Source organism: Marmota monax, unplaced genomic scaffold, assembly GCF_021218885.2.
Source record: "Marmota monax isolate L192 unplaced genomic scaffold, Marmota_monax_Labrador192_F-V1.1 WCK01_AAM20220418_F8-fsc00014, whole genome shotgun sequence".
Lineage (NCBI taxonomy): Eukaryota > Metazoa > Chordata > Mammalia > Rodentia > Sciuridae > Marmota > Marmota monax.
This window is the reverse complement of record NW_026695222.1, coordinates 38,931,194-38,953,621: the sequence shown is the minus strand read 5'-3', so window position 1 is coordinate 38,953,621 and position 22,428 is coordinate 38,931,194. Positions and strand designations below refer to the sequence as shown.

The 22,428-nt window shown below is 43.6% G+C and overlaps 1 protein-coding gene across 3 annotated transcripts; it reads right to left on the bottom strand.

Annotated features, from left to right (window-relative positions):
• Nucleotides 1-428: 428 nt before the first annotated feature.
• Nucleotides 429-19,806, bottom strand: Pcmtd2 (protein-L-isoaspartate (D-aspartate) O-methyltransferase domain containing 2). Of its 3 annotated transcripts, none has more exons than XM_046432845.1 (6): nucleotides 19,698-19,806; nucleotides 15,688-16,018; nucleotides 11,423-11,525; nucleotides 10,614-10,785; nucleotides 5,343-5,466; nucleotides 429-3,064 (listed from the first exon to the last, which is right to left on the bottom strand). In XM_046432845.1, the coding sequence occupies exons 2-6, from the start codon at nucleotides 15,992-15,994 to the stop codon at nucleotides 2,688-2,690; spliced, it is 1,083 nt and encodes a 360-aa protein (XP_046288801.1). In that variant the 5' UTR covers nucleotides 15,995-16,018; nucleotides 19,698-19,806; the 3' UTR covers nucleotides 429-2,687. The 3 variants fall into 3 exon arrangements, with proteins under 3 accessions (XP_046288801.1, XP_046288800.1, XP_046288802.1); XM_046432844.2 differs by lacking the exon at nucleotides 19,698-19,806 and adding an exon at nucleotides 18,122-19,562; XM_046432846.2 differs by lacking the exon at nucleotides 19,698-19,806 and adding an exon at nucleotides 16,675-16,693.
• Nucleotides 19,807-22,428: the final 2,622 nt, after the last annotated feature.

The window sequence follows — 22,428 nt, the reverse complement described above, 5'->3', positions numbered from 1 at the left end:
TTTCATGTAAGTCTCTGAAATAAGATTTCATCTTCATGGCATACAACTTCCACATAGCACATTCTTAAATATTTACATACAAATATAAAATTTTATATGGACTGCACTAATTGAAGTAAATAATAAAAACTTTCCTGTACTTTAAGACACATGCTATCTTTTAACATCCTCAGAATAAGGGGAAATTGTGTCAAAACATCTAATAGACATTCTTCAAAGTATGTTTCGAGTTGCCTATTCATTTATTAACTAGGAACAGTGGTTGGCCTTCCCTACATCCACTATAAATGCTGCAGAACCAAGCAATCCAAGTACCTGGTGAGAAGAAACATACACTAATGAAGGGGAAAGGAGTATTTTTTGAGATTTTTTTTTTTCAAAGAATGCAGTCGAGAATTTAAATCCCACACAGGAAACAGAAGCAATGCTGAGAGTAAAACATCATAACTACCTTTATTATTCACTGTGTTTATTCATGTATGTCAGCTCATTAAAATCACTGTTTCAAATTTCTTGGATCTCCACGCTGGAGAAAGGATTTTTATGTACATGCTGACTCTCATATTACATACTTGTTGTGCACAGATCTATGGCTTTTACCACTTTTCAAGATAAGTTGTGTGAAAACACAGACCCTAACAGTAAAGAGCCATCAGGACACGACGGTACGGCCTTGCTGACAACTACAGGATGACACCTCTGGAAACAAAGTGTGTGTTATGGTGAATTCTGCTGTGAGGTGCTTAATCACAAGAAAACTTACTTACAATTTTCCTTTACACCAACCTATTTCTCACATATATTACAACTATATTTTTAACTGAATTCTGGTTTAAAAATCACAAACCAACAAAATATAAACACAAAATGCTACAAAAAGTTTAACATATAGGGGAAACATCTCTTATGTATTATAGTGATTTTTATAATCTAGCATAAAGGCAAACGTGGTTTTTAAAAAATGCACTCCATATATAATTATAGGGGGGAAAATCAGCCAAGCCACCTAATGTAACATTTCACAGGTATCATTCTTTAATATCATGTCCACAGATTTCCATGTACAGAGAAGCCTACACGTCAGTGAGAATAGTGTCAACAGGATCTGCAAACTACAAAGTATCAGCAAATAAACTTAAATCATGCATTTCTCTCTGAAACAATGAAGCCTGGTTCTGAGTTACAAGGCAGGTAAAAACTATAAACTGACTTTCCTTAACGAGTGTATATTTACCAATCTAGGGTAATATGTTTTCCCAGCTACACATGCAGACTATATTGTGTTAAAAATCAAAAAGCAGAAAAGATCCAAAATAACCAGTCAAGCTACGATACCTAGAGAGACAGCAAAGGCCTCCCTGTGAGTCAGCTCATGCCGGGGAAGATGAACCAACACTGGGACACTTGACCCTACGTCAGCACATGCACTCATTATTAACAGTTTACACTAGTCTATTCTTTGGGTAAAAAAAAAAAAAAAAAAAAAAATCTTTAACAACAGCCAATGTTTTAGAATCAGCAATGGAATCAGTAACTTCAAATCATTTTGCCATCTGACTGCTAGACCCACAACTTGATAGAAAGCTCTCAAAACAAGGCCTAGAGAAGGTGGATCTCACAAATCACTGAGCTGAACTGTTCTAATGCAATGGAGCTACCAAAATACATACATCTGTTAAGAAAACTTACAAAACTAACAAATCTCTTTTTCTCTAGAATTATAAAAGATAAATCTATGAATCAATACTCTAATGTGATCACAGAGAGACAGCAAACTGAAGTCGAGCAGCACAAGCTGTCTGCAACGCTCCCTAATCTACTTTCTACCTGCTGAGGACTGGGCAACCCAACACCATGGAATCCATCATAGTCTTTAAAGACGTGAGATAAATCATCATCCCGATGGGCAGGGCAGAAGCAACTTGATGTATTACTTACACATGTAAATAAAGAGCTTGTTTTGTTTTCAGGATATGCTTCAGGAAATCACATGACAGTGGTTCTTTACAATTCAGGTAGCAAAAGGGGTCAGAAAAACACTCTTGGAAGTTCTTTGAAATTCCAAAAAGACAGCTGGCAGTTTGATGTTTTTATTCCTGCTCCCCCACACACAATTTTTCCTTTCAAAAATTACAGTTGACAGCTCACATAAGATTTAATTAAGTTGGTTGAAATAAGGGAGGGTGTTTCAATAATGTCTCCCCTCTAGAAAACCAAGTTCAGCAGAACTCAGTGCCAGTAATTAAGAGGCCAATACCATAAAATTCAAACCTGGGCAGTGATACATCACACTGAGAAAAGATTTCACATATTTACAAAGCTGAGCTTCACCTCCCACAGGCAATTCTGCTTCAGGTGCACTTTGATGTGTGCATGCACCTGCAGGGGATGGGGGAGGGGGGCAGTCGGCAGAACATCGTCTCTGCTGCACTTCAGTGTTTTAGCAGAGCTAAACCAAGCCGCCTGACTTGAGGAAAACACTCTTCTATGCAGCATACATCCTGTCAGATCATGTTTAAAGATATCACAGCACTGAATCAGAACTTTAGAGACACAAAGAAAAAGAAAACTACGACACGGATGAGTACAGCAGTCCCTTCCCATGGCATCTGCTCCCAGGAGACACCTCAGACGGTACAATCAGACTCCAATCGGCTCTTCCTCGCTTTCTCCCTTCAAACAGAAGTTTATTTTTCTCTGTAATAAAGCAGGTAGTATTTCAGGGGGTCTGGCAGAGGGAGGCTCAGGACCTTCTGGCGTAGGAAGTTCACTGGAGGGTCTGGCTTGGTCTCTGGCAGGGTTTTCTCTTCTTCCCTCCGCTCTTCTTCCAAGTCTTCACAGCTGTTGTCATCGGAGGGGTTGGAAATACGACTAGCAAAGACCTCTTTGTCCAAAAAGACAATTGTTTCCATTCTACGGCGGCGGACCCTCCTTCGTTTACACCGAGGCGTGTTCTTCAGTCCACTTCCACTTCTGCTCGCTGCTTCCTGATGAATGACCTTCTTGATGGTGCCCCTGATGGCAATGCGGGCCAAGTCCTGGAGGCTGCGGACAGCCAATGGTGCTGCAAACAGCAAGAGGGCAAGAGGGTCTGAGCCAACACCACAAAGCCTGAAGGTTTGAACCTAATGGCACCTGAACTCACTGGCTATTCACAAGCACTGCAGAATGGGAGCGCCTTTTAAGCAAGTGTTGATAAGTGCTCTAATCTGCATTCTGGGGTTTTCCCAAAGCAAGTTCAGATACACTAATTTTTAACAATGAAAAGGAGAGAAAGCAATATTGCCTGGCTCGGGTCATTGGCAGAATTAACTGACAAGCTGTCACCATTTACTGTGTTCATTCATGTACTAACCCATGCAGGGTTACACAGCAGAGCTAACATTCTTCCATCTATTTTAACACTGTTCTAGCAACTTATAAACTGAGTATTTGTTCCATTTCTTGTTAAAGTAGATAAGAGCAAATTTTTTTATTAAAGTGGAGAAAAACAAAATCCCCAGAGCACAATAAGGAAAAAGATCATCTGGCACTTGGGGCAGAGTGACACTGGCACACAGTGAACATGCACAGCAGCACACAGGGCTCTTCTCATGGCCACCCAGGTCCTGAGACACCACAGGGACAGCTATCCCTAGGTCACAACCCCTCCTCCTGCCACCCCCAGTGTTGTTCCCTAAGGCTCCAATGTCCACCATCCTCCTTTCCTGGCATGCCTGTGTCCCTGGTTTCACATCCATTCTGAGGCTTTATGTAAGAGACCAGCTCCCCAGGTTCTAGTCCAGGCCCAAACAACAGCCACAACACAAAAGGGACACCTCAGGCTCCCATGTCCTTCCTCAGAAAGGTCTGCACCCCTGAACCTTTCTCACTGCAGAGCCCACAGCATCCTGACTGGTTCTGGTCTTTAGCCTGCCTGCTTATCCACCCAGCTGAGAGGTGACCCGAGTGGGGCATGTCTAAGCTACACACCCTCATGGTACACTGGCTTTATCTTTGCCAGTTTCCTACCCCACTGTCTCCATTGGCTTTACTTATCTAGGAAACTCTGGCCCAGGAAGACACAAGCTCAGAGTATCTTTCTTACTTTGGGAACCCTAAGCAGCATTAGGTGACTATGCACCACCAGCACTGGCTTTGAAGGCCTCCCTCAGAACAAGCATCTCAGACAGCCAACCTGCCATCAGGACCGTTATCCAGGGCTGATTCAGCCTCCCACAGAAACACTTTCAATAAGACCAATAAAAAGTCTCATAAACACTCCAAAAGAGCCCTTGTCTTCCTAAACTCTGCTCTAGCAACCTCCCTTATCAACAGCAGCATCTGCTGAGAAGTTTCCACGCTGCTCAGATCTCTAGAACATGCATCTGACAGACTCCCCCTGCAGGCAACATGCTGCACACCTAAATGTCTGGTGGCCCTCCACAGCCTCCTGGTGAACTCAGATCTACCTACACACCAGTCCAGCTTCTCCCAAATGCCCAAGTTCGACCACATTGGGAATATGCACTTTTAACTTTGCCCTGCTTCTGCAAAGACCTTTCCTCCCCTCCTCCTCTCTTTAGGGAATTCCTTTTTACCTCAAGACCAAGCACAACCACCACCTTCTATCCAACCTTCCTTGGTCCCTCTAAGCCCCTTCTATTGCTGCTTCCACTGTTGCTTGTTATCAGATTTTAAGGACCAATCTATGTCATATGACTAGAAAAGTATAATTATTTGATAATGATTCCTCTCATTCTGAAAAATATTTCTGGAAGGAACTTGCTAAAGTATACTTCTTTGGGTATTGGAACTATGTGTGATATTTTCTTTCTCTCTTTTTTAAATCAAATCAGCTGGAACTCTCATTTCTGTGTGAACTGTTTAAATCATAAAATCCTAGGAGAAATGCTACTCTGGCGCCAGCTCCTCTCCGCTCTGCTCCCAGAAGAAGGGAAATGCAAAGGCTCACAGCAAGCTCACCCACAATGGCAGAGGAGCATGGACACTGTCCGCCCTTGGTCTGCCCAGCTGGCAGCAGGTTCAAGTGTGATCACTCTCTCCCAGTAAATGAGTCAAGCGGTTTCAGTGTCCAAAGGCAGGACCCGCTAGCTCCCTTTCTGAGAATCCACTGCTATCAATGGCATGACCAGTAGCAGCCCTTAACAGATTTAAAAGAAGCCTAAAATAACCTAAGATGGGTGACAAACAGGTTATAATTTTTAAATGCCTAAAATCCCCTGTACAATCTTAAGGTTTCAGTGGGGAGTGAACATCCAATTTTCTTATAAATCTTGTTTCCTTTTGAATTTCTAATGAGATTAAAAGATCTGTACGTCAAATACGGTGCATTTACTCACGTAGCTGGACAAGTCTGGACTTTCCTGACTCCGAGTGGCAGGGCTGGACCAGAGGAGCGAAGGAAACAGCCAGAATCTTTTTGGTTTCCCAAGCAGAAGGGCCTATACGCGTTATCTTGGTCAACTATCCCAAAGACAAAAATGAGAATATCCAAAAAATTTGTCTACTAGATAGCTTGTGAGTGCAATCATTCTAATAAATAAAACAGATACACTAAAATAAAACTGCCTGACAACATGGACCTTAACATGATACTGCATGAGTACAGCTCACGAGTATTCCTAGAAAAATTCTTAAGATGGAATTTACCCAAGGCCCCAGACACACCTCTGTTTACAGAAAGTATCTGTGACAGAGAAACTAGAGAAAGGACAATGGGAGAAAATAACCAGAGATCAGAACAGTGGGGATTCTCATAAGACATTTTCTTGGGTTCTTCTAGGTTGAAGAGGGGCTAACTTTAGGAAAAGTAACTGAAAATGCACAACCCCACCCCAGCCCAGCCACACCCAATCCTGAATCCTGGCCACAACTAGGGTGCAGGAAAAGTACCAAGGGCAGGCATGGCTGCACTTGGACTCTTCAACTTTCCATGTCATTCTGGACACCTGGGCGACTACTCTGTTCCTTCTGGAGAAATGTCCTGAGGCCCCTCACAGTGCACAGGAATTTGTGGTGATACACTGTAGTGTTGACTGTCAAGACATTTCTTCTGAAATAGAGGATAAGGGCCAGAAAACCTAATCAGACAGCAAAGCTGCCACCTAGGCTGGTTTCCAAACAGCCTAAACAGGTCACTGTACTATTTTTGATCATGCTAAAATTAGATGTTAGTCTTTTGAAAATATCTAAGCTGGCAAATCCTATAAAAGGTTAAGTAGCCATGTAGTGTGTGTGTGTGTGTGTGTGTGTTTTGTACTGGGAATTGAACTCAGGAGTACTTAACCACTGAGCCAACATTCCCAGCCCTATTCTGTATTTTACTTAGAGATAGGGTCTCACTAAGTTGCTGAGGCTGGCTTTGAACTAGCAATCCTCCCATCTCAGCCTCCTGAGTGGCTGGAATTACAGGTATGTGCCACCATGCCTGGCCCATGTACTATAAATATCAACAAGTTAATTACTTTCTCATGTACTAGCAAAAAATTTTTTAATTTTTTTTTTAGTTGTAAATGGACACAACACCTTTGTTCTGTTTATTTTTATGTGGTGCTGAGGATCAAACCCAGTGCCTCACACATGCTAGGCAAGTGCTCTACCACTGGGCCACAACTACAGCCCCTTTGATATTTTTAAAAAGAACTTCTAGCTATAATGAACATAAAATATTTAAATATAATCAATAAATGATGTGTGAGACCTTAAATAAAACTATAAACCCCCATTTCATATTCTAGACAAACAGAAGAAATATTATAAATATTATAACTATGTCCACAATCCTCAAAATTATCTGGAGATAAAATGATTCCAATGAAAAATTTAGTGCATTTTTGTCACACAAAGCAGAGTGATAACATCACCTGTGTAAGCAGAGAAATGTTTACAACAACACTGAGTGGAAAGAGCAGAGGAGACAGGTGCCCAAGCCCTCAGAGGCAGCGGCAGCCACTCAGGCAGCAGCTGGCCAGCACACAGCACTCCCATTGCACTGACCGCACTGTCTGAAGCGGCAAAGCCTACAGCACACAGCCTTGAGCAAGCACTTCTACTTGTGAGGAGAACAGAGCTTTTATCTTTTGTAGTTACATACTAAAATATTTGTGAGATTGTACCTGGAGAAGATACAAGGATAGTCACATCACAAAGAGGTGTACACACAGGCCTTCCTGGGAGCACTGTCAGTGACAGCAGAGGATGAGTGAGCCAAAGTGCCATCACTAAACCATATTCATTCTATACCAACAAAAGGTTTTAGAAATAGACAACGGGAAGTGGCAAAGAATTTCTAGATACTGTGAACACCAAATACTTAGAAATAATAGATATAATATCTACAAAAAATAAATAAATAAAACTACAAACCCTTTTCACACATGGCCGGGTGGGCAGACAGTGGAAGCACTAAAGGAGGGTTAGGAAGAAGTTTGCCTGCGTACTTTTTTAAGCAAAGAGATTTATACTAAAAGCACACCACACAGTGGTCACCACAGGCAAGGGTACAAGGGACAAGCCAGGAAAAAAAGTCCCTGTTTAGACTTGGAGCCTCGTAACCACTTCAGGAAGTACACACCTAGAATGGCAACCCCTAAAAACTGAAAGGAAAGGAGTAAGCTGTGCGTCAGAAGTAAAATCTCAGCCGGGGTGTGGCTCAGTGGTGGACCACTTGCCTGGCTTGTGGAGGCCCTGGGCTTGAGCCCTGGCACGGGGGGCGGAGGGGTGGGTAGCAGTAAGATCTGAACAGGTCTGAACTGGTTTGGGTGGCACTGTCACTGCAGGTAGACAAGCAGCAGAGAGAAGGGTGGCACTGTGGCCAAGACTGGCTCCTCAGAAAGTCCCTGGTTCTGAAATCTGCTTGGAAGCTGCCAGTACGAACCCACAGTGCACTCTATCTCCACACCAAGCAAAACTGTCTGGCTCCACAAATCCCTGCACACACAAACCCAGTGTCAATGAGCACGCTGGGCCCCAGCTGTGGCCTCTCAACACCAACTCCCACCAACATATCAACCCTCAGGTCAAAACCATACAGACTGACCCTGGAATGCCTTTTCTCACCAGAAAGCAGTATAGCCATCACAGAGGTAGAGGGTGTATCTGGCCCAAGACAGGCGAGAATCACACCAGTACTAAAACATGAGGCCTGTTCAATCTAGGAATTCATAAAGATGGTAAAATGCAAGCAAAACCTCAGTGATCACTACCTTTGGCAGATGTTAGAGGATCCAATTATTGAGAAATTAATAAATAAAAGTTAAGAATCAAAATTTATCCTCTCTCTCTTGTATAAAGTTACCTTAGGGGAATCTAATTAGTAATGAGAGGTTTTCTCTTCATAAAAGTACAATAGCTACTAAATAAAGAAGAAATGATAAAATCAAAAGGGTATTATTCTACAGTTTCTAATGAAATAATCCATCAGGTTCTAAATCATGGCCACAAGCATCAGAAAAAATAGACAACAGGCCTGATGTGCCTACACACAAAAGTCAGGCTGACTCTCTGTATCCAAGGCTTCTGCATCCGGAAATTCAACCAACCACATATCAAAAACACTCAGGGAAACAATGTTACCAAACATGTACATATTTTTTCCTTGTTATTTATTCCCTAAACAATACAGTATACAACTATTTACAAAGCATTTACATTGTATCAGTGTTGTAAGGGACCAGAGGATGCACATCAGCTATATGCCAATGACATGATACATGATTTTTTTAATATTGATTTTTTAGTTGTAGATAGACACAATACCTTTGTTTTATTTATTCATTTTTATGTGGTGCTGAGGATCGAACCCAGGGCCTTGCACATGCTAGGTGAGTGCTCTACAGCTGAGTCACAACCCCAGCCCGATACGTGATTTTATATGAGAGGCCTAAGCATCCGTAGATGTGGGCATCCTGAACAGAGGATGGGTACCAAACAATGACTGCATATTTCAATACCTGGCAGATGTTCCTGTGCTCTCGGCCCCAAAATATATCGAACAGCACCCTAATCAAGTCTCTAGATCCAACCAGCAACACAGAAAAAACAGAGGACAGAGGACAGCAAAACCTAGACTGCAGGAAAGTCTACAGGACACATCAAGGCGAGTCCTTGAACAAATAAGCTGCAAAGAAAAAATGAAAGTGAAAGATGCGAGAACCTCTAGACCTAAAAGCACTTCAGAGTGGTACCAACCAAAGGCATCACACCAGCCTTAAACACGATCCCGTTTCAAACAAGCTACAGGGAAGAAATTTCTCAGTCAATAAGGAAAATCTGAAAATGAACTGGATATTTGAATATATTAACAAGTTACAATGGCTACTGGCTATTAATGTTACAAATGGTCTTATAACAATGTTTTAAAAAACAGAGCTTTTATCTTTTGTAGTGACATACTAAAATATTTACAATTTTTAAACCTAGGGGCATTCACTAATGTTTTTATAATAAAGAGTGAGTAATAGTGAGATAGTACACACCATCTAATGCTTGAAAATAGTAGCCAGTAATAAACAGTTCAACAAGCATTTTGGTGTAGACACCAAAATGATGGAGAATAGTGGATGACTTAAAATCACATTCCTGGACTCTGATAGGTAAAACAATGTCAGTTATAACCAGTATGTTCAATAATCTTTTTGAAAAAGGAGCAGCACAGATTAAAAGAATTAAGTCAGGTGCAATGGCACAGGCCTGTGATCCCAGTAACTTGGAAGGCTGAGAAAGGAGGATCACAAGACCAAGGCCAAACTCAGCAACTGAGCCAGACCCTCAGCAACCTAATGAGATCTGAGACTCAGTCTCAAAAATGAAACAGGGCTGGGAATGTAGCTCAGTGGCAAATCCCCCCCATCCCCGGGTCAATCCCCAGTACCAAAAAAATAAATAAGTAAAATAAAAGTGTTCCAAGAATCATATGTTGACAGTAATTAGATTAAGACTATGAGCAGTTCTTCTTAGTTCATATTCTCTGGATTTTCTAAAATGGGTATTACTTCTGGAACAAAATAAATGCTAATATTTAAAAATTGCACAAAAGTGCACAACCTCCTAATTTATAACATTTCTATTTTTTCCTGGTTCTTTGTAACTGACAGAAATTTCTCCTGAGGACCAATTCACACCTGACATGCCCATGTATTATAATCTCTTTTCCCAATGAAACACAGTACCTAAACACATACAAACATGCATGGCCAAACCAGAACCTTGGAACAGGATTCCCAGGAAGCAGAGGTTCTTATAAAGTACTCACCACCAAGGTACTTAACAAGCAGACTAACAAAATGAAATAATTCTGATAATTTTATAAATTACAATTCTGGTATTAGAACAATTGTAATAACAATTAGAATAACTAGGGTGAGGAAGGAAGGAGGAGAAGAGGGAAGGAAAGAGGAGGGGAGAAAAGGAGTGAGAAGAAGGAGAGAGAGAAGGAAAAGAGGAACAGGGAGGGCCACACATCTAAGTCAGAGCTGGCCCAACACCATGCCTGTGACTGCCTGTCTCCTAGCTCACGAGATGGTAGAAGCTGTTACTAGGGTATATCTACATAAAATGCAGAGGAGACCTTGGCAGACAGGGCACAAAATGTCAGCTGCAGGGAGCCTGACCTTCTCCTCCAGGGGCATGACCAGAATTCCTCCAACCTTGAGAAGACTCTTCATGTACTCTTCATGTTCTTTCTGCACACCTGCCCCACAGTACACCCGATCATACTGAGAACAATCTGGGGAAATCTCCAGGCAATTGCCAGTAACAAAGGAGGGCTCGCAGAAGTCAAACCTGGAAAGAAAAATGTGTTTTCTTTAAGTGACTGTACCATACTGCCATAAGACCATACAAAAATTCATACTGATCACAGGTTATGGTTCACTGTAAAACCCAGAGAACTGTGAGCTGGGAGCTGAAGCCACGATTCCAAAACCCACACAGTGCAAGTAAACACCATGAGCATGCCCCAAGTTTAAAGTGGGCTATAGTCAAGGTCAGCTGGACGGCTTGATGAGGGAGAGAAGGAAAAAGCACATTGTTTCCCTAAAAAGTCTAATTCCTAAAATAAGAACTTCGATGCCTTATCCTAAAGTGGCAAAAAGTAGTTATATAAATTGTTTAAAGACAAAAGGAACAACTGTATTTTACAAAAAATTTTGTGATAAAAAGTTGTTTATATTGGAAACACGGAAATTTAGCAAGACAAAAATTTTTGTTTTCTTCTCGTGTTAGTGAAAAACTGTCTTTAAACAGGAATCAGAAAACCTAGAGTCCTTACAGAATATATAAACAATCAGAAGAGGCATACGGATGACCTGGGATCATGCCAACACAGCTCAGGCATGCTTGCAGGCAGGTGCACACTCAAGCCAACTTCTATCTGACCAAAGTTTAAATTCTATTTCACACCCTCTAGTGTCTGACGTACTTGTCGAAGCTATCACTTGTTCTGATGAAGAAGTCCAGTTTCTGCTTTGCATACTCTATAACATCTGAATGTAGCTCCACCCCATGGTTCACACCAAAAGGACCTAAAAGGTTTCAGAATAAAAAAGTTTTTAGCACTAGAGAAAGAACACTTGCTTGCTTTTTCTACTTCATTAATTGCAACACATCTAACTTAGCATGTATTATATATAAACTCACAAGGTTTTTTGTTTTTACAGGAGATTAAACCACGAATGCTCTACCACTGAGCCACACCACAGCCCTTTTTATTTTTTATTTTGAGACAGGGTCTTGCTAAATTACCTAAGCTAGCCTGGGACTTGCACTCCTCCTGCCTCAGCCTTCCAAGTTGCTAGGAGGACAGGTGTGGTTACCACATCCAGCAAAATCCCAAAAGGTTTTGCTGTCTTAGCACAATGGCAGGCCTAAACCCCTCAAGCCACTTTTTCGATGTATACAGCAGCCCCATTCACAACACAGATGCTCGGGTCTCTTTGCTCTCAAACAAGAATCATTTGAAAATGGGGTGGGGGAGCCAAGAGCTCAGGGTCTTCCTACTAAATTACAGAGGAAAAGTAAACATGCAAATGGGACAGATAGAGGCCTCAGCTGTGCTTGTCCAGAGGCAGCATTTAGGGCAATTCTGTTTCCCACTAAGAGGATCCCCAAAACACTCAGACATAGGCATTTTAATAATTCTCACAAAACAGGCTTTAATTATCGTTAGAATAAAATTATTATTAAAAGGCACAATGAGACATTTTTTAAATTTATTTTTTAGTTGCACTTGGACACAATACCTTTATTTTATTTATTTATTTATTTATATGAGGTGCTGAGGATCGAACCTAGGGCCTCGCATATACTAGGCAAGCACTCTACTGCTGAGCCACAACCCCAGCCCCACAATGAGACATTTTTTGTATCATAGGGAATGTATCCATAAGTTTTTTGTTCGTTTGTATGTTTGCTTTCTGGATGTACTGGAGAGAGAACACAGGGCCTGTGCATGCTAGGCAAGCACTAAGCCACATCCTCAGCCCTTTTTATTTTATTTTTGAGACAAGAGTGTGTCTAAGATGCCCAGGCTCACCTTGAATTGTAATCCTCCTGTCTCAGGAGATTGTCAGAAATTGCAGGAGTGTGCCACCAATTCTGGCTATGTATCCATAATTTGAAATAAAACTGTGAGACTATTCACAAGCCCACATGATGAGGAAAAGCATTCCCTCCTGTAATCATGCTTCTAGATTAGTTTGGGGCAAGCAGAGAACACTTTACAAGCAGCTTACACCTCTGTACACCAAGTTCAACCCAGGCTCATTTCAACAATGCAAAGGAAAACAGAGCACGAGGGCAGGGTGTGAGCACCTTCTCTGCACATTGTTCTGGGTGGTGCTTACCTGGAGGTGGACATGGATATAGAAGTCCACCAAACTCCATGCTTCACCTTACCCATCACTAAAACTCAACATGAGCAAACCCATGGGGCATGTAGGATTTTATTACTAGACATACACACTGCACTCACAGTGTATGTGGCATTGTTTGAGTGGTACTCAAACCAGAAAATACTGATGAATGAGCAAATGCCCATGCACCTGATATCTGAACTTTGGCTCCTGGATACATCTGGACAGCCCTCTCCCCAGGCCAAGCATCTACTCTTTTCTCTTAGTATCTCTCACACATCTTTAGCTGCTGCTAAACATTCCCTCATCAAGACACTCTTCCTGAAAAGTACTATATTTGCTAGTTACAACATCAAACCTTAAAGTGTTTCACATTTTAAGACCCTTGCCAATCACTGACTTGAATCCGCATTAGTCTAGCTTGTGTACACTTGACCCCCTTCCATCATTTTCTCATTAATCCCCCAACTTCAGTGGCAAACATTCACTAGACCTGATTTCCCAGCACTTGAGAAGCAGAGGCAGGAGGATCCCTTAAGCCCACAAGTTCCAAACCAACCTGAGCAACCTAGCAATACCACATCTCCAAAAAGAAAAAAAAATTAGAAAATGCTAAGTAGTTACTTCTATTTAGTAGTAGATACAGGACATGGTCCCTATTCCCAAGCAGCTCACCCACCAAACAGCAGTAACAGATCCTCCACTAGCAGAGAAGCATGATATGGTGGGCAGGGTAGTGCCTCAGGACATGGTACCACACATGCTGTGGTCAGACTGCAAGACCCCTCCAAGCAGAGCAGCTCCCACATACAAGTCCCTCCTTCAGGCATGTTATCTCATGAACCACCATCCACCCCTCACTGGTAAGAAAGAAGTAAAGGGGAACTGTGGATAAGGGGAGAGGAGCTTGCAGAACAGCACAGGGAGGCAGGTGAGATAGAATGAACCAGGGGAAGGCAGTGGGGTCAGGAGGGCCACTGCACCAAAGGAGACCCAGACCTAGTGTGCACAGGTGCTGGAAGGCCAACAAGGTCTGATCTCTGGAGTAAGGTGTGTGAGGTGGCAAAAAGGCCAAATACACCGGGGCATCTGGATGCAAATAGCCAAGATTCTGAACTGAGAGCATACCCCAGAGCTGCTTTGCCCACACCCACCACAGCAGAAGACACACGCTTTCCTGCAGACCTCAAGTGTAATTCCCAGTACCCAGGGGACCCAGAAAGGAGAAGCAACAGTATCTAGGGTGTCTAGGTTACAGCATCAAGCTGCAGGCACTCTCTTCTTTACCTCTAGGGCATCCAGAGCAGCAGGCTAGCCCAAGCTTGCTAGAGTCAGGCTTTCCAAGCATCTTTCTCCTGTCAATAGCATTTCTAATCTAACCAGTTTTAAAGTCTACTTCCCAAAAAACACCAATTTAGCCAAGGTTCCTCCAATTGTTCTGATATGAGGAGGGAGACTATAACTGGCAAGTTTAAAAATGATAAATCATCTGGGCATTGTGCTCTCAAAGCATGACAACCACAACAGTCTCAACCAAAACAAATTGAGTAAGAAGATTAAGTTAAAAACAAAAACGTACACACTTTAAAAGTTGAAGACAACAATCTATAACCTAGAGCCAAGTGCCCAGTCTCAAATTTCACCAAATTCCAAAGTTCACAAACTTAAAAAAGAATCTAAACTTTTTATTCCATATCCACAAAAAATCAATTGTGACTTAGGGTTCTCCAGAGTGACAACAATTACAAAAAGCAGGGACTCTGACATACATGGTGATGAGTTCTCCTTGACTTGTAAGCCGTCCTTAATATTCAGAATTTCATACTCCAAATACTTAGGCCACTGTGAACATCCTTGTTTTGTTTTGAAACACAATCTGGCTGCATTGCCCAGGCTGGTCTCAAACTCCTGGGCTCACGGGACTCCACTTCCTTGGCTTCTCAAGTAGCTGCGACCACAGGAGTGTGCCCACACCCAGCACACTATGGATGTTCCTGATGTTTCTTTCATAGCCACAAACAGTCCAACAGCAAATGCCATCAGATCCAATATCAAAAAACGCCAACTGTAGCCACACCACACCGGCCTCATCCAGGGTCTCCCACTCAGCTTGCTGTAGCGAGCGACCCAGCCCAATTCCTCTTCAGAGCATCTCTCATAGCACAGAGCCACTCCTTCCATTTCCCTAGCAAACACATCCCACCTCACTCAGAGTAAGAGCACATGTCTTTCCCCCAGTGTAGCATTTTACACAGGGCAAACATTCAGTAAACCCTTGGATATCTGATCCCCCCGCTATAAATATTAGAAATGGCCTTATTCCCACATGATTGCCACAAATTGTTCAGGAAAATGAGCTAAATGGCTTCAAGTAAGATAACCTATGAAACTGCTTCCATTCCTAAAGTTTATTTAAAAGTATATAAACTTACAGGTATTACTCTTTCGGTATCAAACATAAAACAAATAGAAACTACTTAGAAAAACTTAAACTACCAAGGACCATAATGACTCTCAGTGGAAAGGAGTAAAGGGAACACAGTGGTTAAGTCAAGAAATCACAAGTTCAAGATCTACCCTCCTCTCCTGGTGGTGCATCGGCCATGACAGACTGCAGGCTGAAAGTGAGAAGAGACAGGAGAGAGGCCCTAAGAACTTGGGACTCATGGATGCATGTCATCTGGCCACCCACCATACCGTGACGACACTTCTGGCAACTTCGGGGAGGCCAAGTCTCTCACAGGACATGCAGTTAGCAGACTGTACTTTATGCCCAAAGAGAGCAACCTCAGGCAATGATCCAGGGAGCTGCACACTCTCCTTCTACACTCACCTAGAATAAGGCCCACCATGGAGCTGAGGTAGCCAGTGCCACTGCCCAGGTTCAGAAACGAGAGCCCAGGCTGCAGATCCAGGGCCTCCATCACCTCCGAGTAGATACATGGGGCGGAGAGGTGAATGTTTCCATGCTTCCATGCCAAGTCCTTGTAGGCATTTTCTTTAAACTCTTCAAGATAATAATCTGCACGATCAATAGCACGGAAAGCCTGCTCTACCAGTTCCGTCCGGATATACTGGGCTTCCTTCAGATTATCAATCAGCTCATCGTTGTCCTCTCCAGCACTCACCGCACCGCCCATGTTCAGAATTACACTCAGGCAAGACTAGAACCAAAATCAAAGAATTATTTACATTAAGAATAAGATCAAAACAATAAAAGATCTAAATATACCAAATTCAAATTCTCAACTCTGGAAATAATACAGATGAAATGTTTTGTCTAACTACCCAACCCTCCAGATTTAGATGAAAGATACCAGATTTAGAAGAAAAGCCCAGTTCAATTAGAAAGTCAAGCCAATAATACAAAAAAAAAAAAAAATTGGATGTTTATCTGAAATTCAAATTTAAGTGGTGTCTTAAATTTTGTCTGGTAATTCTACACCTCTACACACAAAAAGACCCACTTAAGTCAAACACATCCAATGTGTTCATTTGGGTATTTTGATGTTCAATTTTTGGACAAAATATCAACAAAACTTTCTTCCCAAAGAGAACACATTGTGGCAAACACCTATTGTAACAAGCACAAAATGAACTTCAAAGCTAGAAGCTAGGGAGCAGGATCAGCAGCTACCAGAACTCCCCATGCCCACTTCTGAAGGCACCATGCAGTTCTCCAACTCTCCCAAAAGTGCATTTCTTACTTTCTCCCAAATTACTTTCAGGGAGGAAAATGTGCAGCACCTGCCTGTCACCTTTCAGCCCAACTTCTGCAACACTGAGTCCTCATCTACTGCACAGGGAAATGCTCTTTCACCTGGAGTGCTCCCACTCCTCCTGAAACAGTTCATCCTGGCCCCAGGCACCTTTTCCAAAGCCTCAGCTTTTCTTCATACAAGATGGTGACTCAGGTGCAACTTCTGGGGAAAAGACCACCCCAGGAAGACTAACTCAAACACTCTGCAGTGCTCCCTCTCAGTCCTGTGGGTCTCCAACTACAGAATGAGGGTAGCAAGGAAACACTGGGCAGACAGCTGTAGAAGAGCAGTTAGGCAGACTGAATACAAACACCACCTGTGTGAATCTCCAGCCTCTTAGAGCAGGTGAACAAAATGTGTCTCTTCTATTTACCTATCTCCATGATCAATATCTGAGGGCCGAACATGAGACTTCAAACCACAATTCAAATACTACACGTCAGCCCCATTTGAAGCTGCTTCAGAGCCACAGTTCCATGACAGCCACGCTAGACAACTTACACGGGGATTATGTGCTAATATTTGGGTTTAATCCTGGATGAGCAGCTTCATTCTGAAGAAACACCACTATCTAGCCTGGCATAGTCAATTGTCACAATCATTGACAATTCTGTTCACTGATTAACAGTGGAGTCCTGCATTTAGATTCTTAATGGCCTATTTAGAAAGCCATATACCCTACTATGTGTCGGGTCAGGAAAGCCACCTCTTTACCCCAAAGCCTGTATGTAATGCTCTGTCACTGTATCTCAACACTGCTCTTTTCTTTTTATGAGATAGCACAAACTGTACATTAGACATGCTTCATTTTCACTAAGCATCATTTATTTTGAACTTTTCCTCACTTTGAAAGTTTATTCCATATCAAAGGGCAGCTATTTAGAAAAACAGCTACCACCTTTCTAGTGGTGCCACCTGCCAGATGTGACCTCACATAAATGAGCTGGAGAAGAGCAGTTACCTGGCTCACAATCATACAGCCAGGGCATGCAGTCAAAACAGGACCATGTGGCCTTAGCCCTGTGTTTTTTTACACCAATGCAACTGACAGAGTAGCAACACTCTTTACCCGAAATGTCTTGCTAACCCTCTGACCATCAGGGCAACCCTACCCACAGGTACAGTGGGTGTGGTACTCTTACTGGCTTTATCCTATAATCCAACACTCCTTCCTAAGGATAGATCACTGCTAACTGCAGACATGGATGTAATCAGTCATCACGCAACACACCAAAAATACCCACAACATACTTGAAGATGTCCTCACCAAACCAAATCCTACCACTGCACCAGTTAAATCCAATTTCTCAAACTAATGGAAAAGCACTTTTCGGATGCTGCCCTTATTGTACTTTACTGTTTGCTGAAATCCTTAATACAGTTCCTGCCCAGTAGTGACCAGCAAGAAGAAGATGCACTGAGCTACAGCCACAAGGGAAGGTCTGTGACTGTGGCTATATCAACACGAGTAGAGCTGTGGTTATGGAAGTGGGCATTCCTAATTACATTGGTCTTGGCAATCTTCACAAGGAGGTCCCATGGTCCAATCTGGAGGTCATTTCTTAAAGGAACTATGAAGAGGATGAGCTGGGGATAGGGACTCAAAAGCACACATCCTGAGGGCAGAATGATGGAAAACAGGCTTCTCCTCTTAAGAACCAGAATCCTTAAAAGTTCCTATTCATGGAGAAAAGCCTAACCAGTGGTCCATGTTGGAAACAGTTACTACTAAACACACAGGAAAGCTTTCTAAAAACTGGAATTTTAAGAAGAAAGAGAGGGGGGGGGGGAGAGAGAGAGAGAGTGGTTTATGAGAGAGAGAGAGAGAAACTGGTTTCTCAGAGAAAGAGAGAGCGAGAAAAACTGGCTTCTCAAAACACTCTCCCAGCCACATCACAGTTGAGGAACCAGTGGGGCCAGGGAAAACCCCACCACCTTAAAGGGATAGGCAGCCACAATTCCTGAGCCTTCATAGGCATCCAGCATCCCTCACTCTTGAATGACAGGCTACCAAGTGCATTTGCTTTACCCATTTCTTGCTGACAAGAACAAAGACAACCTCTGTAGGCACAAGAGTGGCAAGGGGCTGATATTCAGCTGACAAATTTGAAGAGAAGAACAAAGGAACCCAGCCCAGACAAGTTCTCCTTGTCACTACTTAAGACCTTTTCCTACTGCTCGGGCCAATTCTATTTTCTGAAAAGATTCAGAAAACTCGCTTCAGAACTACTTATGCAAGGACAGGTGGTGGGCCTCGAGTAAGCTGATCCCAACTAGCACAAGGCAGGGGAGGACAGGACCCACAGGACATAATGTGGGGCAGGGAAGAGGCTGGGGAGGGAACATCATGGGGAGGAAAGATGCTGGGGAGAGCCTCTGGGGAGGGGGCGCTGGGGAGGAGGCACTGAGGAGAAGATGCTGGAGAAAGGAAGACTCTGGGAGGGAAGACGCTGGGGAGGGAAGATCATGGGGAGGGGACACTAAGGAGGGAAGATTATGGGATCCTAGGGAGGGGATGCTAGGGAGGGAAGATTATGGGGAGGGGGCGCTGGGAGGGAAGATCATGGGGAGGGAAGCTTATGGGATCCTGGGGAGGGATGCTGGGGAGGCAAGATGCTGGGGAGACAAGATGCTGGGGAGGGGGCGCTGAGAGGGAAGATGCTGGGGAGGGAAGATCACGGGATCCTGGGGAGGAGATGCTGGGGAGGGAGCGCTGGGAGGGAAGATCATGGGGAGGGGGGGCTGGGAGGGAAGATCATGGGGAGGGAAGCTTATGGGATCCTGGGGAGGGGGCGCTGGGAGGCAAGATGCTGGGGAGGGGGCGCTGAGAGGGAAGATGCTGGGGAGGGAAGTCATAGGCTCCTGGGGAGGGATGCTGGGGAGGGAGCGTCGGGGAGAGGAGGCGCTGGCGGGGGGAGACTCCCGGGAGCGGCCAGGGCGCAAACGTTCCCCGGAGAAGGGGAGGGGCGCGGGGAGACCAGGAAGACGGCCGGCGCTCAGGAGATCGAGGAGAGCAGCGGGGCTGCAGGAGGCGGGACCGGGGCGGCGGCGGCGGCGGCGGCGGCGGCGGCGGAGGCTCTACCTCCGCGCTCGGCGGCCCGCGGGTCTGGGCCGCGACGGCAGCTGCTCGGGCGCGTCCCTGGCGTCCGCGGCCCGGACGCCGCTCCGACCTCGGCCGCCGTAAACATCCGCCGCCGCCTCTGCGCCTGCGCGCGCCGCGGCCACACTGCGCCTGCGCCGCGGGTTAAAGGGGCGACGGCGAGGGCGCTTAAAGTGGCTACGCGTCCGTGGAGGGGTTTGTTTTGCAGTGTAGCTGGCTGAGCCTCACCTTGGGTCTTTGCCCTCTCGTCCTAGTGACCACGAGGGCAGACGACACTGGGAGGGGTGTCGGCGGGAGAAGGGGCCTCTGTCCCGGGGCACGAGGGAGAAGCTGTAGAGCCGGAGCCGGAGCCCGGCGGCAGGGGCGGTGGGGCCGAGAGGGGACCGAGGTTGGCTCCAGGACATCGCCCCTGTGCAAGTGACTCGCAGGGACCGAGGCAGAAATGAGGAAACAGGGCGTCGGGGTGCGCCACGTGTGGTGCAGAACAGGAAGGACTAGTCGCTGCAGCAGGGCAGAGCTGAGCTGGGCTGGGGCCGCGCTTGGCCGCTGGGGTGGCCGCCTCCACACCTGAACCAGCTTTTGTGTGGGCCTCTGCGGAGGAACACGCTGCCTGAGCCTCGTTCAGAGCCACCTGTCCAGATTGCTTTCGATTTTGTCCTTCCAGTTCAAGTGACAAACAGGCCTGTTCCATGACCTCTCCTTCGCGCCAAACCCTTGGAGACTGTAGATTGAAGATGTAGCATCATGTGATGAAGGAGCCTAGATTCCCGAGTCAAGACGTGTAAGAGAGTCATTCAGTCTGCAATGAATTGTGATATGAATTAGGGGGAAAAAATGGTGATACAGTTTAACAAAGAAAAAGTTTATGTGGGAAGACAAAAGACCCAGAATAGTTAACACATTAATGATGGAAAAGAACAAAATTGGACAACTGCTGCTACTTGATTTCAAGACTTATTAGAAAGTTACAATAATCAAGACTGTACTATTGGGGGGACGGGGGAAGAAATGCCTAGATAAGTAGCACAGAATAGAAAGCCCTGAGATAGGCCCACACAAATGTTGTCAGTACTTCTTTGATAAAGGAACAAAAAATTCACTGGAGAAAGGGCAATCTTTTCAATAAAAGATGCTGGAACAGCTAAACATTAACAAACCAAAAAGGGCCAGGGGGACAATCTAGATACAGATGTCACTTTCCACATGAAACTTCTAGAAGATCATATAGGAGAGGATCTAAGTGATCTCGGGCCGAGTGATGACTCTTTAGATGTGTGAGTCCATGAGAAAAAAATTGGCAAGTTGAATGTCTTTAAAAATTCTGCTTTGTGGAAGAAACTGTTAAGAGAATAAAAGCCACAGTGTACGGAAAGAAAATATTCATCACTTATTTGATAAATGACTTTTAAAGAACTCTAAATTAAAAACAATAAGAAAACAATATAATTTTTAAATTTGCAAAAGCTCTAAACAGATGCTTCAAAAGAGTAAATATATAGATGGATGCTCAATATCATAAGTTAGGGAATTGCAAATTTATAAAACAATGAGGTACCAACACACATCTATTACAATGGCCAAAATCTGATACACTGACACCACCAAATGCTAAGGAGGACAAGGAGCAACAGCAGTTTCCATTGCTGGAGGTAATGCCAGATTTTCAATAAAGCCACTTAAATAGACAATATGGCAGTCTTACCATAAGGTCCAGTATTTGTGCCCACAAATAAAATGACTGTTATGCATACACAACAACCCACACGTAGATATATCTATGACAGCTTCATAACTTGGAAGTAGTTAACACAGTCTTCAAAGGGTCAATGATAAACAACTGTGGTATATCCATAAACTAGAGTATTAACCAGTGATAAAAAGAATGAACTATAGAACCTTGAAAACACATGGATAAAGTTTAAATGGTCATTGCTAAGTGAAAGAAAACAGCATGAAAAGACAACAGGCATTCTGTGGAATTCCAATGATGTGACATTCTGAATAAGTAGAATGGTCAGTGATTACCAGGAACCAGGGCAGAGAGAATGAACAGGTGGAGCATGGAAGATTTTTAGGACAGTGAAAGAATTCTGTATTATCCATGTAATAATAGATGCCTGTCATTATACACCTGTCAAAATTCACAGCAAGCTCAACACCAGGAGGCACCCCTAATATAAACTGCAGACTTTAGTTAATAGTAATGTATTGGTATTTCAGTTGTAACAATGTGTAACACCAATGCAAGATGTTAACAAGAGAAGCTATGGGCAGAAGAGAGAGAGAATCTCTACTACCTGCTTGTTTTTGTAAATCTAAAACTGTTCTCAAAAATAAAGTTTATTGTAAAATGTGATGGTACATGCCTATGATCCCAGCAGCTCGGGAGGCTGAAACAGGAGGATTGCAAGTTCAAAAAGCCAGCCTTAGCAACTTAGTCAGGCTTTGTCTCAAAATCTTAAAAAATAAACATAAAAAAGGACTGGAGATGAGGCTCAGTGGTTAAGTGGTCCTGGGTTCAATTCCTAGTACCAAAAATAAATAAGTAAAATAAAGTTTATTATTTTTTAAAAGCTAAAGTTTTTTTTTTTTCCAGACACCCAAAATACTGAGAGAATTTAGCAACAGAAAGGTACAACATGAAATGTTAAAGAGTTTTTTTTTTTTGGCAGAAAGCCAATGGAACCTGGAGGAAATATAGATCATTCCATTG